Source organism: Nelusetta ayraudi, unplaced genomic scaffold (genome assembly GCF_046127955.1).
Source record: "Nelusetta ayraudi isolate G7.1 ecotype Tasmania unplaced genomic scaffold, CSIRO-AGI_Nayr_v1 ptg000011l, whole genome shotgun sequence".
Lineage (NCBI taxonomy): Eukaryota > Metazoa > Chordata > Actinopteri > Tetraodontiformes > Monacanthidae > Nelusetta > Nelusetta ayraudi.
Window position 1 is genome coordinate 10,787,501 of NW_027466061.1, and position 11,967 is coordinate 10,799,467.

General features: G+C 45.1%; 2 protein-coding genes across 2 annotated transcripts in view; both read right to left on the minus strand.

The window, feature by feature from the left end:
* Nucleotides 1-360, minus strand: part of tsen15 (TSEN15 tRNA splicing endonuclease subunit) — a 2,455-nt gene extending 2,095 nt beyond the window's left edge. Inside the window, exon 1 of the mRNA XM_076020875.1 lies at nt 42-360. Coding sequence (XP_075876990.1) covers nt 42-107 — 66 coding nt within the window. The 5' untranslated portion in view covers nt 108-360. The remainder of the gene's footprint in view (nt 1-41) is intronic.
* Nucleotides 361-1,329: 969 nt separating this feature from the next.
* On the minus strand, nt 1,330-8,845 carry LOC142884887 (Krueppel-like factor 9). Its single transcript, XM_076020861.1, has 2 exons — nt 8,009-8,845; nt 1,330-6,192 (listed from the first exon to the last, which is right to left on the minus strand). The coding sequence occupies exons 1-2, from the start codon at nt 8,520-8,522 to the stop codon at nt 5,945-5,947; spliced, it is 762 nt and encodes a 253-aa protein (XP_075876976.1). The 5' UTR covers nt 8,523-8,845; the 3' UTR covers nt 1,330-5,944.
* Between the last annotated feature and the right edge of the window lie 3,122 nt (nt 8,846-11,967).

Here is an 11,967-nt window from a genome sequence, read left to right on the forward strand (position 1 = left end):
ACACCAGGCACCTTAATGCACCACTGGGGTGCCAGACTTACCGTTGGATGCTGAAGGATCCAGTTCGCTGGTTCCTCCGGTGCGTTTCTGTCGGAGGGTTCCGACATATTTTTAAACCTAAAAATTTCTTCTGGAATGTTCCCCACTGAGCGTCCAATTATTCAACTGGATATGATTGTTGTCAGGAATTGACGCCGCGATTGCAGCATGGGCTAGTTCTGTTCAAAGTTGTGCGCGAGCCACAGCGTCAAGAGTCCGGGTGGAAAAAGAAATGTTCCTTTTTAAAGTTTCCGCCTCTGATAAAATGGCAACTTGCAACATTTTCCGGGTAGTCGGTCAATCAGCATTTTACGGGTACCTGCGGCATTCTCCGGCTGAACTCGACCATGAATCTATTTTTCCCTCCGAATTCAGATTTTTCTCAGACATAATATAGACTGTTGTCAACAGGACTCCAGGAGAGGAGTCGACACCGTTCGGTTTTCAGCGGCTCAGTGTCGCCTCCTGAAGGTGGGCCGCCAGAAACTGCAGCAGGCGTTCTGACGGGAGAACAGCGAGTTTTAAAGGCCGGGAATATCAGTAAAGATTTTCTTTAGTAATAATCTTTTATATCTATAAAATATATACCCTATTTTGTATATAAAAATATAGCAGATGTATTTCTATTTTCTATCTCTAATCTCTCTATGTTGTTGCTCACTAGGAATTCATATTTTCCTATAATGGAATAGAAATATGCATCCATCTATACATCACCACTTCTGTAACGCTCAAGGTTGCCGGGGGTGCTGGAGCCTTATTCTGCTGTCTTGACGTGAAGGTAGGGTTGCACCATGGACAAATTTGCATTTTTACTGAATAGAAAGACAACCATTCACAGTGTAGAGTTCCCAGTTTGCCTCATGTTTGTCTCTGGACTGTGGTAGGAGGCTGTAGTCCACAGAGAGAACCCACACAGACGCAGGTAGAACATGAAACTCCACACAGATAGACCCCAGGCTCGGAGATCAAACCCACTCGCAACAGTGCCGTCGCTCTTAATAGAAACATGAGCTGCTTTTGTTTTACTCCGTGTGTGGTGTTAAAGGGATCCCACCAAACCCCCACCCCCAATTGCTGAATTCTGGCCTTTTATAAAGAACTAATTCTAACGGCTCTTCTTTGTTGTAACCCTCAAACCCTATTTGTTGGTGTTAAATGAAGAAAGCACTTTTCTTGGTTGTGTTAAAATCTTTTGCAATCATTTTTCTATCACACATCATTTAGGACTTTGCAAACCACAAAGACAACAAAGTGACAAAATCAGTGAACTTCAGGATTTTTATTTAAAAAAACAAAACAAAAAAAAAAGCACTGGTACTTTCATCTCAAGCAAAAGATGGAACCATTTAGTATTAGTACTGTTCCATGTCACAAAAATGAGTTATGAAAAGAATAATTAAACCACACAAATGATACATTATTTTGGAATAAATTAATCAGCATAACAAAAATGAGAAATAAAACATGCTTTTACTTAGGTGTTGAATAGGAAATATTGAAACTCCAATGCTGGAAATTAAAGACACCTGAGAATATAATAAGTATCAAACAGCTCATTGTAGCAATTATTTAGTTCCAGAGTTGCTGCTTAACTAAAGCTTTTATAAGAGAACCTTTTTCTTTAAAAAATAATTACAGTAATGTAAAAATTAGGCATCAATTTAAAAAGACATCCATTCCTGTACAATGTGCATATCTGAATTAGTGTGGTGACAAGAGGAATAGTTACAATATTATTATCATCATTTTTTACCCACTGGGGCAGCCTAAACTCAATGCCACTGTGGATGATGCTCACTTGTCATGAAGCCACATTCAGTGATATGAAGATTCAAACTGAGCTCTGATCACTCAACGCTGCAGTGAAGTGACAATTAATTTTTCTCTATACCTCTCAGCCCCGGCTGGCAGACTTTCCTTCTACTTCACTTAAAGGGATAGTTCATTTAAAACTGTCATGGTACCCGCTTCACACTCACGGCTTTTATTGGATGGAGGCTCTGGGGGACATTTTCTAATCCATGTGACCTTCCTTATTACGACCAAACATCAAATAACAAGAAAAAAAAAGTCTTCACACTGCTTCTGTGGGTTAGACCTTGAAGTCCAATTTTGTCTCAAAATGGAAACATTGACAAATTGTTTCTAGCCAAATAATCCTCTGTAGCCTCAGTGAAAAGACTCGGCGCACTCAATCTTTTACTTGAACGAGCAAACCTGGGTACCTGCGGAACGCTTGCGTAGTCCCTGGTCTAGGAGGCTAGTGTGGATATTTTGGCTGTAAACACAGCGTTAATGTCGCCACTTTGAGACACACAAACAGAACAGAGGCACATTCTTCTTCTGTCTACGGCCCGCGGTTGCCATCGGTTGTCACGGAGTGGAACTCTTTCAGGCTCTGATAAACTCCAGACCTGCAAACAAGGCGTCAGCGAAGCCCACGCCAGAGTGGTGGCCACTGGCAACTGGGTTACATCTCAAATGCCGGCGAACTATCCCTTTAAATGACGGGCTGACGATGCATGAAGTTTGAGAACAAACTCTTCTGCTACAACAAGATGTAGTGGTAGATGCAAGAACGAGAACGACTAGCTGATATAGGCAAGGCTCCGGGATTCGAAGGCTCAGTGGCTCTGGAGGACTTTCTGTGAGGAGCGCTGGATGGATTTTGTGCATATGCTGATAAAAATAAAGGAACAGATTTCTGTGAGGTATGTTGTTCTGGAGATATTACAGGTCTGAGCCCCAGAGTCCGTGTTGAGGAGAGACTGTGCATCTGAAGTTGTAAGAAAAATAGTCCATGTGTTCAAGGTCGCTGCCAGCAGGAACCGAGAACTGTGAAAACCTCTGAGGAAGAAATGTGTAAAAGTAGCTCTGACGGAAAAAAAAAAGAAGCCTGACAGTGAAGGTGGAGGAGGGAGGGAGAGGGGGGGTTGGCGGGTTGAACGGAGGAAGGCCCCTGTCTGCAGTCGGCCCCTTCCCACTTTAGGGTCTGGAGGAGACGAGTTGCCAACACACTGAGTTCAATTTCTCAAAAATAAAATGAACAAATCCTACAATCAGAGACCAAGAAGACTAAACGTATAAGGGGAAGGAAGGGAATTAAACCTACTCAGTAATTTTTTTGTGTTATATCATGTGTTCTTAAGCACTTGGACAACAAAAGGCAGTTTCACAAACCATTGGCTATTAACACACAAGCAAAGTTCCACAGTGCTCGCTTAAAGAAGCATTGTAACAGTGCAAAGCCATAAAACTTTTTCAGCCAAACACACTTGTAAGAAAAAAAGTGCCATATTGCATAATGAGTATCCGTCAGGTCACCCCCTCCCCCCACCGCAGGGGGCTGTATATACCATACAATGATCCGACTGTAAACATGGTGCAAAGCAGTTCTGGCATAGTTTAAGGCTTCCAGATTTGTTTTTCTGTTGTTGTTTTTTCCTGAAGAAGTGATGCTCTCTGAGATGAAAGAAAAGGAATGTGTCCAATCAGCTGGACAAACAGTGTGGAAACATTGACAAAACACAACAATTCAACCACTCTACAATCAAAACTGGACATTGTGTGAACTCTGCATCTGTGTCGTATTACCTGCACCTTGTTAAAGTTCGGTTCATTACTCTAAAGTTGCATGAGGTGTACAGGGTGTTTTTGGCATGAAGACAGACTGACGTTTAACTTTCTGAGCATTTCTGCACTGAGGACAAGTTGACTGCTGCCTTTTGACGCTCTGCTCAGCAGGAACAAAAATTGCAGTTATTTTGTTCTTTTTGTTGCTGTGACAAAAATTGAAAACGTCATCGCCGGTTATGGCTGAAAGCAAAGCGACACGTGCACATGCATGTGAGATGCTCCCTGCTGAGGTGAATATCATACTGAGCTAAACATGAAAGAAGAGCAAAGGATAGTCCATTTAATCACAACGTTACCATTTAGTGCCCGTGACTGTGTTTTTGGGCACTGGGCAATGCAAAGACAGCCTGAATGTGCTCGTGGTAGGTACATGAAGAGGTGAAAACGGGTACAACATGGGCCCTTGATGTCTCATGGTCACATGAGACGAGTTCAGCAGCTGCTGAAACTTAAACTGAGGAGAGAAACCCTGCACATCTGATCCTGAATGTGTTCTGTCATCACCCCTGAAGCATGAGGTGAACATGGGAGGCTGAAAGTCGAGCTTAACCTACTTCAGTGGCCCCGCCCACCCATCAACCCGATAATCTGACACTCCCGGGGTACACACTTATCCAAGTCCTGGCATTACAAAGCAAATTGTAAATAAAATCACAGGCGCATACACACACACACACACACTCGCGAACGATGCCATCCTACCAAGCGTTTACACTCACCCCTAATATAAGGACTACAATTCATCACGCAGATTAGTTCCGCCGCTAGTAGCGTTACCACATTTTCTACATTAAAAAGCTTGAAGCTTATATACATTTGCATCAGTTTTAGACACAACATAGCTGTGTATTTTGTGTCAGCATATCATGGAGGAACCAGATCCAAGGATGGCATGCAACAGCTCTCCTACAGTGAAACAAAACTCACTTTATGGGGATGGAGGGGGGAAAAAAATCTAAAATTTAAGCCGGATATACAAAGAAAGAAATATGAACAATTAGCTTCAATGTCTACTAACGCAATAAACAAAAACAAAGGAATGCATCAGCACTAAAACTCTTACATTGAATCAGCAAATATAAAATAATAAAAAGAAAATATCCTGAAGAGGAAAAACAATCTACAAATTTAACCAAAAAACATGAACAGATGGTTTTGGCTTATGAGTTGATTATTATGAAAAAGGTCCCTGCAGATCTTTACAAACTGTTTCAGTTTGACATGAGGTTTTTTGTAAGGTTGTTGTTGTTGTTGTTTGTTTATTAGAAACTCCAATCTGCAGAATCATTCCTAATGAACCGAATCCTGAGTGGAGCAGAAGTATTTTGAAAGTAAAAAAAGAAAAAGGAAAGAAAGAAACAAAAGAAGCAAAATGTACTCCCAACAGCTACAGACTGCCATGAACACGTGCTACAACAACATATGAGATGTTTGGTTTTGGGGGAGGAAACAAGATTCTCGGTTGTGCCCTGCGAATATTGAAAAAGTTACTTCTTGACGTTTGAGGCTTGACAACTTGTTGCGGTTTGCCACACATGAGCAGGAGTGTGTTCATGACATTACTGCGACTGAGGAACCTTTACATCAATGTGATGAAGCATCTTGACTCGTCCTGTATTTTACTAAGTAGATTCTCCCAAGAGCCGTCATCATCTCATTTGTGTTATGGAAGGGGTTCAAATGTCATGTGTGAATAATACAGGACGTCCCAAATTCAACTGAACACGCTGTTGTTGGTGCATTGAATGCAGGGAGACAAACCCTCAATGCATGTGTCCATTTTTTTTTTTTAAATCAATGCATTATACTGCATTTTTGAAGGCTTGAAGCGTAGCTGCACGTTGAAGGCCAGCTACAGTTTGTCTAAACCGTAAACTCTGATGCTGATGCGTGAGAGACTGACAGTGGCGTTCGACAGGCCCGAACGCTGATTTTGAAGAAAAAAAGCAAATAACAAAAACAAAAAAAGAAGTGGGACTGAAAAGCACATTGCATTAAAAAATCCACTGTGGTCGTACATACTGGGAATGTCCATGGGAGGGGGCAAGAGGGGGTGGTCACATGACTGAGTGTAGGATCATGTGAGGCTCTGTGCACCTCACTTCCAGCTACGTATTGGCTTTGTGTAGGTGTGTGCAGACGTTTGAGGACAACACAGCGATGCTAAACCCTAAATCAGTGTACTGGTTGTTGCTGGTTAACTTGGAACCACTCGGAAAGCCGCCTGTGCTCCTGCTTAAAAAAGGTACGCTCACCCCAAACCGGCCTAATAGGTCGGCGCTGGGCTGGAGGAGGCGGAGCCTGTGCCCTTGTTGCGCCTCAACATGGCGGGCTGGAAGTCAGGGTGGCGGCGGGCGTGCTTGATCAGGTGGTCGCTGCGCATGAAGCGCTTGTCGCACAGCGGGCACTGGAAGCGCTTCTCCCCCGTGTGAGTGCGGGTATGGCGGGCCAGCTCGTCCGAGCGGGCGAACTTCTTCTCGCAGTCGGGCCAGGTGCACGGGAAGGGCCGCTCACCTGCAGCACCGCGGCAGAGGAGATGGCAGCAAAGTCAAAACACAGTCAAGAACCAGTGAATTGTCAACTCTTTTTTTATATTTTCAACTTTACTTGTTTGTATTCTATATTTTCAGACCTTGACAAGTCAAGGATTAAGATAAGGTTACTAATTAATTCAGGTTCAAGGATTCCTCGGGGATGGGCATCCTTGCATAAATGATTACAAAAGATCTCTGGAAAACAAAATAGTTCACCCTTTGTTTACAGCCTGGGTTTTTTTTTTTTTTTTTTTTTTTTTTTTAAAGGGACAAGGGTTTGGCTTCCTGTTGAAACTGCTGTTTTTTCCCCCCCCTTTATTGGACCTTACAGGTGTGAAAGGAGATTTAAAAAAAAAAAGCAAAAACAGACAAAGGGCAGAGTCAACTCCTGGCTGGTGGTGTGGCGTTAACCTGGACCACTCCCCGTTTTGTTTTAAGTGAACCTGTTGCCTTGATGAACAAGGCAACACATGCTTGAAACATAAATACATTTAATTATTAAGAATAAATAAATAGATATTAAACCGTACACATGTATTCTCAGATTATCTGAAATGATGCAATGGCCTCGGCTACATTGCAGGGAATTAACGCTGACGTTTTATTTTTTTGTAACACGTCGTCTGAGGCTGACTATTGCCATAAAATGACGTTTTTGTTTTTTTTTTCTTAGTCAAATTAAATAACTCTGAGCTTGTGCCCCACAGTAGTTCTTATTTGTATTTCTTTCACGGACAAGTCTCGTATTATGTGTATTGTTAAAATGAAACATGGCTGACTAAACTACACGAGTCTAGGATTTAGACTCTCCAGATTAGTTTTAGCTAAACTACAGCTAGCCTTAATCCCATGCAGGCAACACGCGTCGACCCTGCATTAGGCCAGCGAGAGATGCTCGCTGCCATTTTCAAGATGACAAAGCCCTGCTGCTCCACGTTGCTGCTGCTGCTTCTCCTTTCTGGGGCGTTCCCACCCAAGTTTCTTTCAGCCGTTTCCTGTCGTGTTTTGCGCCTGCTCACTGACCCTGAACGCGCCGATCGTCTGCCTACCAATAAACTGCACCCCCCCCCCCCCCACACACACACACACACACCCCACCACCTAGTTTATCTGAGAGAAGGTGGGGGCAGGGGGACCCCGCAAACGGGTGGATTTCCTACGAAATCTGGTAAATCGACGGCGCATTAAGAACGCACAGATTTTTTTTTATTTTTTTTCGGTGGCGGCCCATCCACTCGTGCGTGCCCACCCACCGTCCGCCCCATCTTACGATCGATTTATCAATAATTGATCACACTGCGGAGAGAGATAAACTAGTTTTCAGACAGACAGACAGAACAAACGTCTCTTTCGATAAACACAGGTCGTCAAGCACTTGCTGCTGCCATCAACAGGAGCAACGGTGAACTCCCTCCCTCCCCGCCCGGCTGCTGCGACACGCCGAGGTTTCGTCTTACGCTCATTTCATATGCAAATAGAGTCGGACGGGAAGACCTTCGTCACCAGTTATAACGTCCAGCCCAGTTCTTTTGTTAGTTTACTTCTTTGTCGGACTCGGTCGAGAAGAGTCCCCCCGCCCCCTCCTCCCCTCCAATTCTTTTCCGCTTTGCTTCGCCACGTTATGGTGCCGGCTCTTGAAACAAAAACTGTTTCGAAAACTGAAGTCGTATCGTGTCATAAAATATGGAGCGCGAGGGCGAGTCCATATTCGTCGCGGTGACGACAGCAAGCAGCAGCAGCCACAACATGTCGATATAGCGTGGAAGTGGGTGTTAATGAACTTGTCGCCTCCATACCTGTGTGCGTCCGGATGTGCGCCTTCAGGTGGGACGACTTGCCGTAAACTCTGTCGCATCCGTCAAACGTGCACTGGTGTCGTTTGACCGGCGAGCGCGGGGGCCCCACGCCTCCTCCCGCCGCGACGCCCCCCCTCGGCTGCTGCTGCTGCTGAGCGGGCACCGGGGTGGCGGATGGGGTCATGGTAGGGGTGGTCGGGTCGGACAACGTGGTGTAGCCGCTCTCTCCGCCGCACGACGAGTTGCTGCTCTCCGAGTAGGCCGACATGGGCCGGAACTTGCCGTGCAGGTCGGTGAGGATGCCGGCCACGGCCATGATGTTGGCCCCTTCGAGGCGCAGCGTCTCCCGCACCTCCCTGTCCTCGCTCGACCCGTCCGGCTCCCCGGGGAGCAGGCCCATCGTGGCCGGCTGGCTGGCAGGGGCGACCGGGGTGGGTCTGTGGAGGACAGGCCCACTGGATATCGAAACCAGGCACTCGGCAGCGAAATAGTCGGGCGACGCGATCAACGACATTGTTATCTCGACTTCTTTTGGGTGTTTTCTCCCCCCTAGTCGACCGTAAATATAAACCAAACAACGAAGTGTGTGTGGTGGGGGGAGAGAATCCAGCAGGAGGGGCTAACGGTAGTCTGGTGCGACCTCGTTTTCATCAAACTCGACGGAGCGACCGTTTCCAAGCGAGCCTCGCTACGCCATGCAGAGTCACAATGCCGCGAATGCCACGTGTCTATTCGAATCTGATTAAAAGGCACAAAAAAGGAACGATAGCGCTTTAAAACCGAGTTAAAGTCTTTGCCCCAACACGCGTGCCCCTCACCGCCCGATGGTTCATTGTGTCTGAGGCTCCCAGAAGCCGGTCAAACCTACGCCCCCTGGTCCGGAATAAAGATGCGTTCACTGGCTGTCGGTTCAAAGCGTATGCGTGACGTTGTCCTCCGTTTTCGCCTCCGCGAAAGCGGCACCAAAATTGCAATAAACATGCTAATATTACCCCCAAAATACTAAACTCTAGCGCGGTGTAAGATGTTAAAACGTACGCTTTCATCGTGTATTTGAACTGAAAGACGCAGAAGCCATAAAGACAATGAAAAACTACATCGGCTTGCTGAGCGTTCAATGCGTCAGGAAAAGGCCGTTACGGACGCTCCAACCCCATGTACTACTTTTCCAGTGCACGTGAATGCACCGTTGGGCCGTCAACCCCCACGCGGCTGACGTCGCAGCAGCACGGGCGTGGACCGAGCGAGGCGGTGGCGGCTGGCTGCTCTGTGGTGGCGGCGGCGGCGGCAGGGGTGGTGGTGGGAAGTGGGTGGTAGTCGGCTCGGCTAATGATGGGGGGTGAAGTAGCCGGAGATGGGAGGCGTGTTTGGTAAACGGGCCCGAGGTTGTATAACGTGGCGGAGATGGTAGCAGGCTGGGGGATGGCCGAAGTGGGGGGGCATAAATACAGTCTTCTCCCAGAATCCATCACATCATCACGCGTCTGCCCCCCACCCAAAGACAGGGACAAGATGTCTCTCTTCTCCACATGCTTATCACCCCTCGTCCCCCTCCCCAACTGTAGTTGACCAACTCAGGGGCCCAAGAATTAACGGATTAGAGTCGAGCCTGGTTGTTGTGGTCTATTGATTGGTGGCCAGTGCGAATACAGTTCAAGTGTATGCATCTTGTAGGGCCTGGTGGTATGCTAAGCATTAGTCTGTATTGTACATTTTAGTTTACAGCTTTTGCGTATGACTATTTATTATTCTCAGCTGTTTGTTAAAATGTCAAGTACAGAAAGACCCGGTGTTTGAAATCGACTAGGATCTTTTGGCAAAGCGGTGCAGGAGGACATACATGTGTTTGCTTGTAGTTACTCAAAGTTGATAGAACAGGGAGCAAAGTGAGTCATTTTTGTAACAGTGTTCCTGCAGCAGTGATTGGACCCTGCACATTACAGCTCCAATAAAAATATGAGCTCAAGACATCCCATAAAAGTCAGACATCAGCGTGTCCATTCACAGATGACATTTGGTAATGAGAGAAAACTGTTGTCCGGGTGATATTGAAGTTACCTGTTTTCCATTTGCTTTTTATAGCAGCTCTACCACCTCAGGGTAAAATAAGGTAAACCCTGAACTGTTCCCATTTCTGGGCTACCATGGGTGAGTTGATGCAAGATGGCAGCCTCCTTACAAGTTTACCTGCACTTTACATGTAAATAGGTCACTCACTCAATCACTCACTCACTCACACACTCACTCATTAGCAAATAATGCAGCATTTATTTGATATTTGTTTATCTCACAAAGAGCTTACATTTTCTATTCTGTCCCATGCCAATAGTGGCCTTAAACTAGCTTAACATATATATTATGTTACTTATGTTATATTATTTTATTTTATTTTTGATTATTTTTTGTTTTGTTTGAATGGACACTACATTTAAAAAGAGCAACGTTTGCCTTGATTCATGAAGTCTAGTACAAACAAACAATGTTTCTGGTCTAAACGGTGTTGTTTTTATTTATTTATTTTACCCTAAAAATAACTGCTGCACTTTTGTGATGTATTTCTGTTAAAGTTGTTGTGTATATCCTTGGGCTGTATTCAGTATATCTTGTTGTAATGTGAATTTTTTGTGGACCCCAGGAAGATTAGTCAACTGCTATGACATCAGCTAATGGAGATCCTTTGATAAAACACAAAACATGTTATGTTATCATTCTTATTTTTTTTTTAATACTTAGAGTATAAAAGTAATAGGGTGGACTTTGTACGTTGTGTACTTTTATCACTAACACAAAATAAGCTCCTGTTGAGACTGACCACACTTGAAAAGCTCAAGCTGAAAATTGTTTCCCTATAGCTGACTCATCTCAATCCATGTTTAAGGTGGTTAAGAAAAGTCATCTGTGTGTGTGTGTGTGTGTGTGTGTGTGTTTGCGCGCGCGCGCGCGGATACGTGCGTGCGTGTGTGCGCGTGTCCGTGGTTGAGGCCAAATACTGTGTCAAGCGATTGGCTCAGTGAGGGTTTGTAGCTCCTGCCAGGAAGGTATTTCCTGATTGGTTGCTGCGAGCACTATAGGTCTCTGTGGAAGCCAACGTACAAGCGTGGTCATTCAGTGGCTCCGAACACTGCGTGGTTTTCATCTGGCTTACATGCGGAGGCTCGAAGGCAGTCAGACCTACAGTGACTCGGGCTGTCATGGCTGTGTCCCTGCTGCCCAACTGGCTGCATGTTACCCTCGTTTTTCTTTTCCTGCCTGGTGAGTTTTACAGCTTTCTCTTATCAGGTTCTGCCCCACTTGTGCATTTTATATTAGCAGTGCATGTTAAGGATGAGGACCACATTTTCATGACTTTACTGTGTCGTTTGATGGTTTGTTTTTCCCAGTTACTTGTTTTCCGTCCTGATGCATTATATACAATGTTTTGAAATGAATGTATCTTTTGCACAGTTGCTGATTGCTTTCAAATAAAACCAAACCTCTGTGATTCAACATGTGCTGGTGAGAATCCAGTTGACTTCCTTTGTTGATACTTTGCTGGAATTATTTGTCACAAATATCTGAATGCTGAGATATCCTGATTTGATCAAATTTTTTTTCATCAAGGGATTTTACTGTCCGACTTATCCCAGCAGAGAGGGTTGAAGTACACGTACAGGTACAGCACTACAGTAAGCACCAGCCTGCATGGTTCTAACGCTGGCAGGAACGGACTGGCTTTGGACTGCGTGGTCGATATCGATGTGGTTTCCGATTGCCACCTCATGATGCAGGTGGAGTTTATGTCATAGATTTCCTTCTGTAACAAACTTATTTGAGGCCATGTGAAATGTCTGCCAGTTACGCAAACACTTTCCTCTCAGATCAGGAATCCACAGATAAAGCGGCTCTCCCCTCAGAAGGAGCACTCTGTGCAGAATTTAAAAAGCCTGAGGTAACTGCGTTTGAGTCATTTTGAGGCTTTT

Coding starts and splice junctions, on each gene's coding strand:
- LOC142884887 (XM_076020861.1), bottom strand. CDS start 8,522: ATGTCGTTGATCGCGTCGCCCGACTATTTCGCTGCCGAGTGCCTGGTT. Junction 6,193..8,008: donor GCACATCCGGACGCACACAG/GTATGGAGGCGA, acceptor GCGGTGCTGCAG/GTGAGCGGCCCTTCCCGTGC.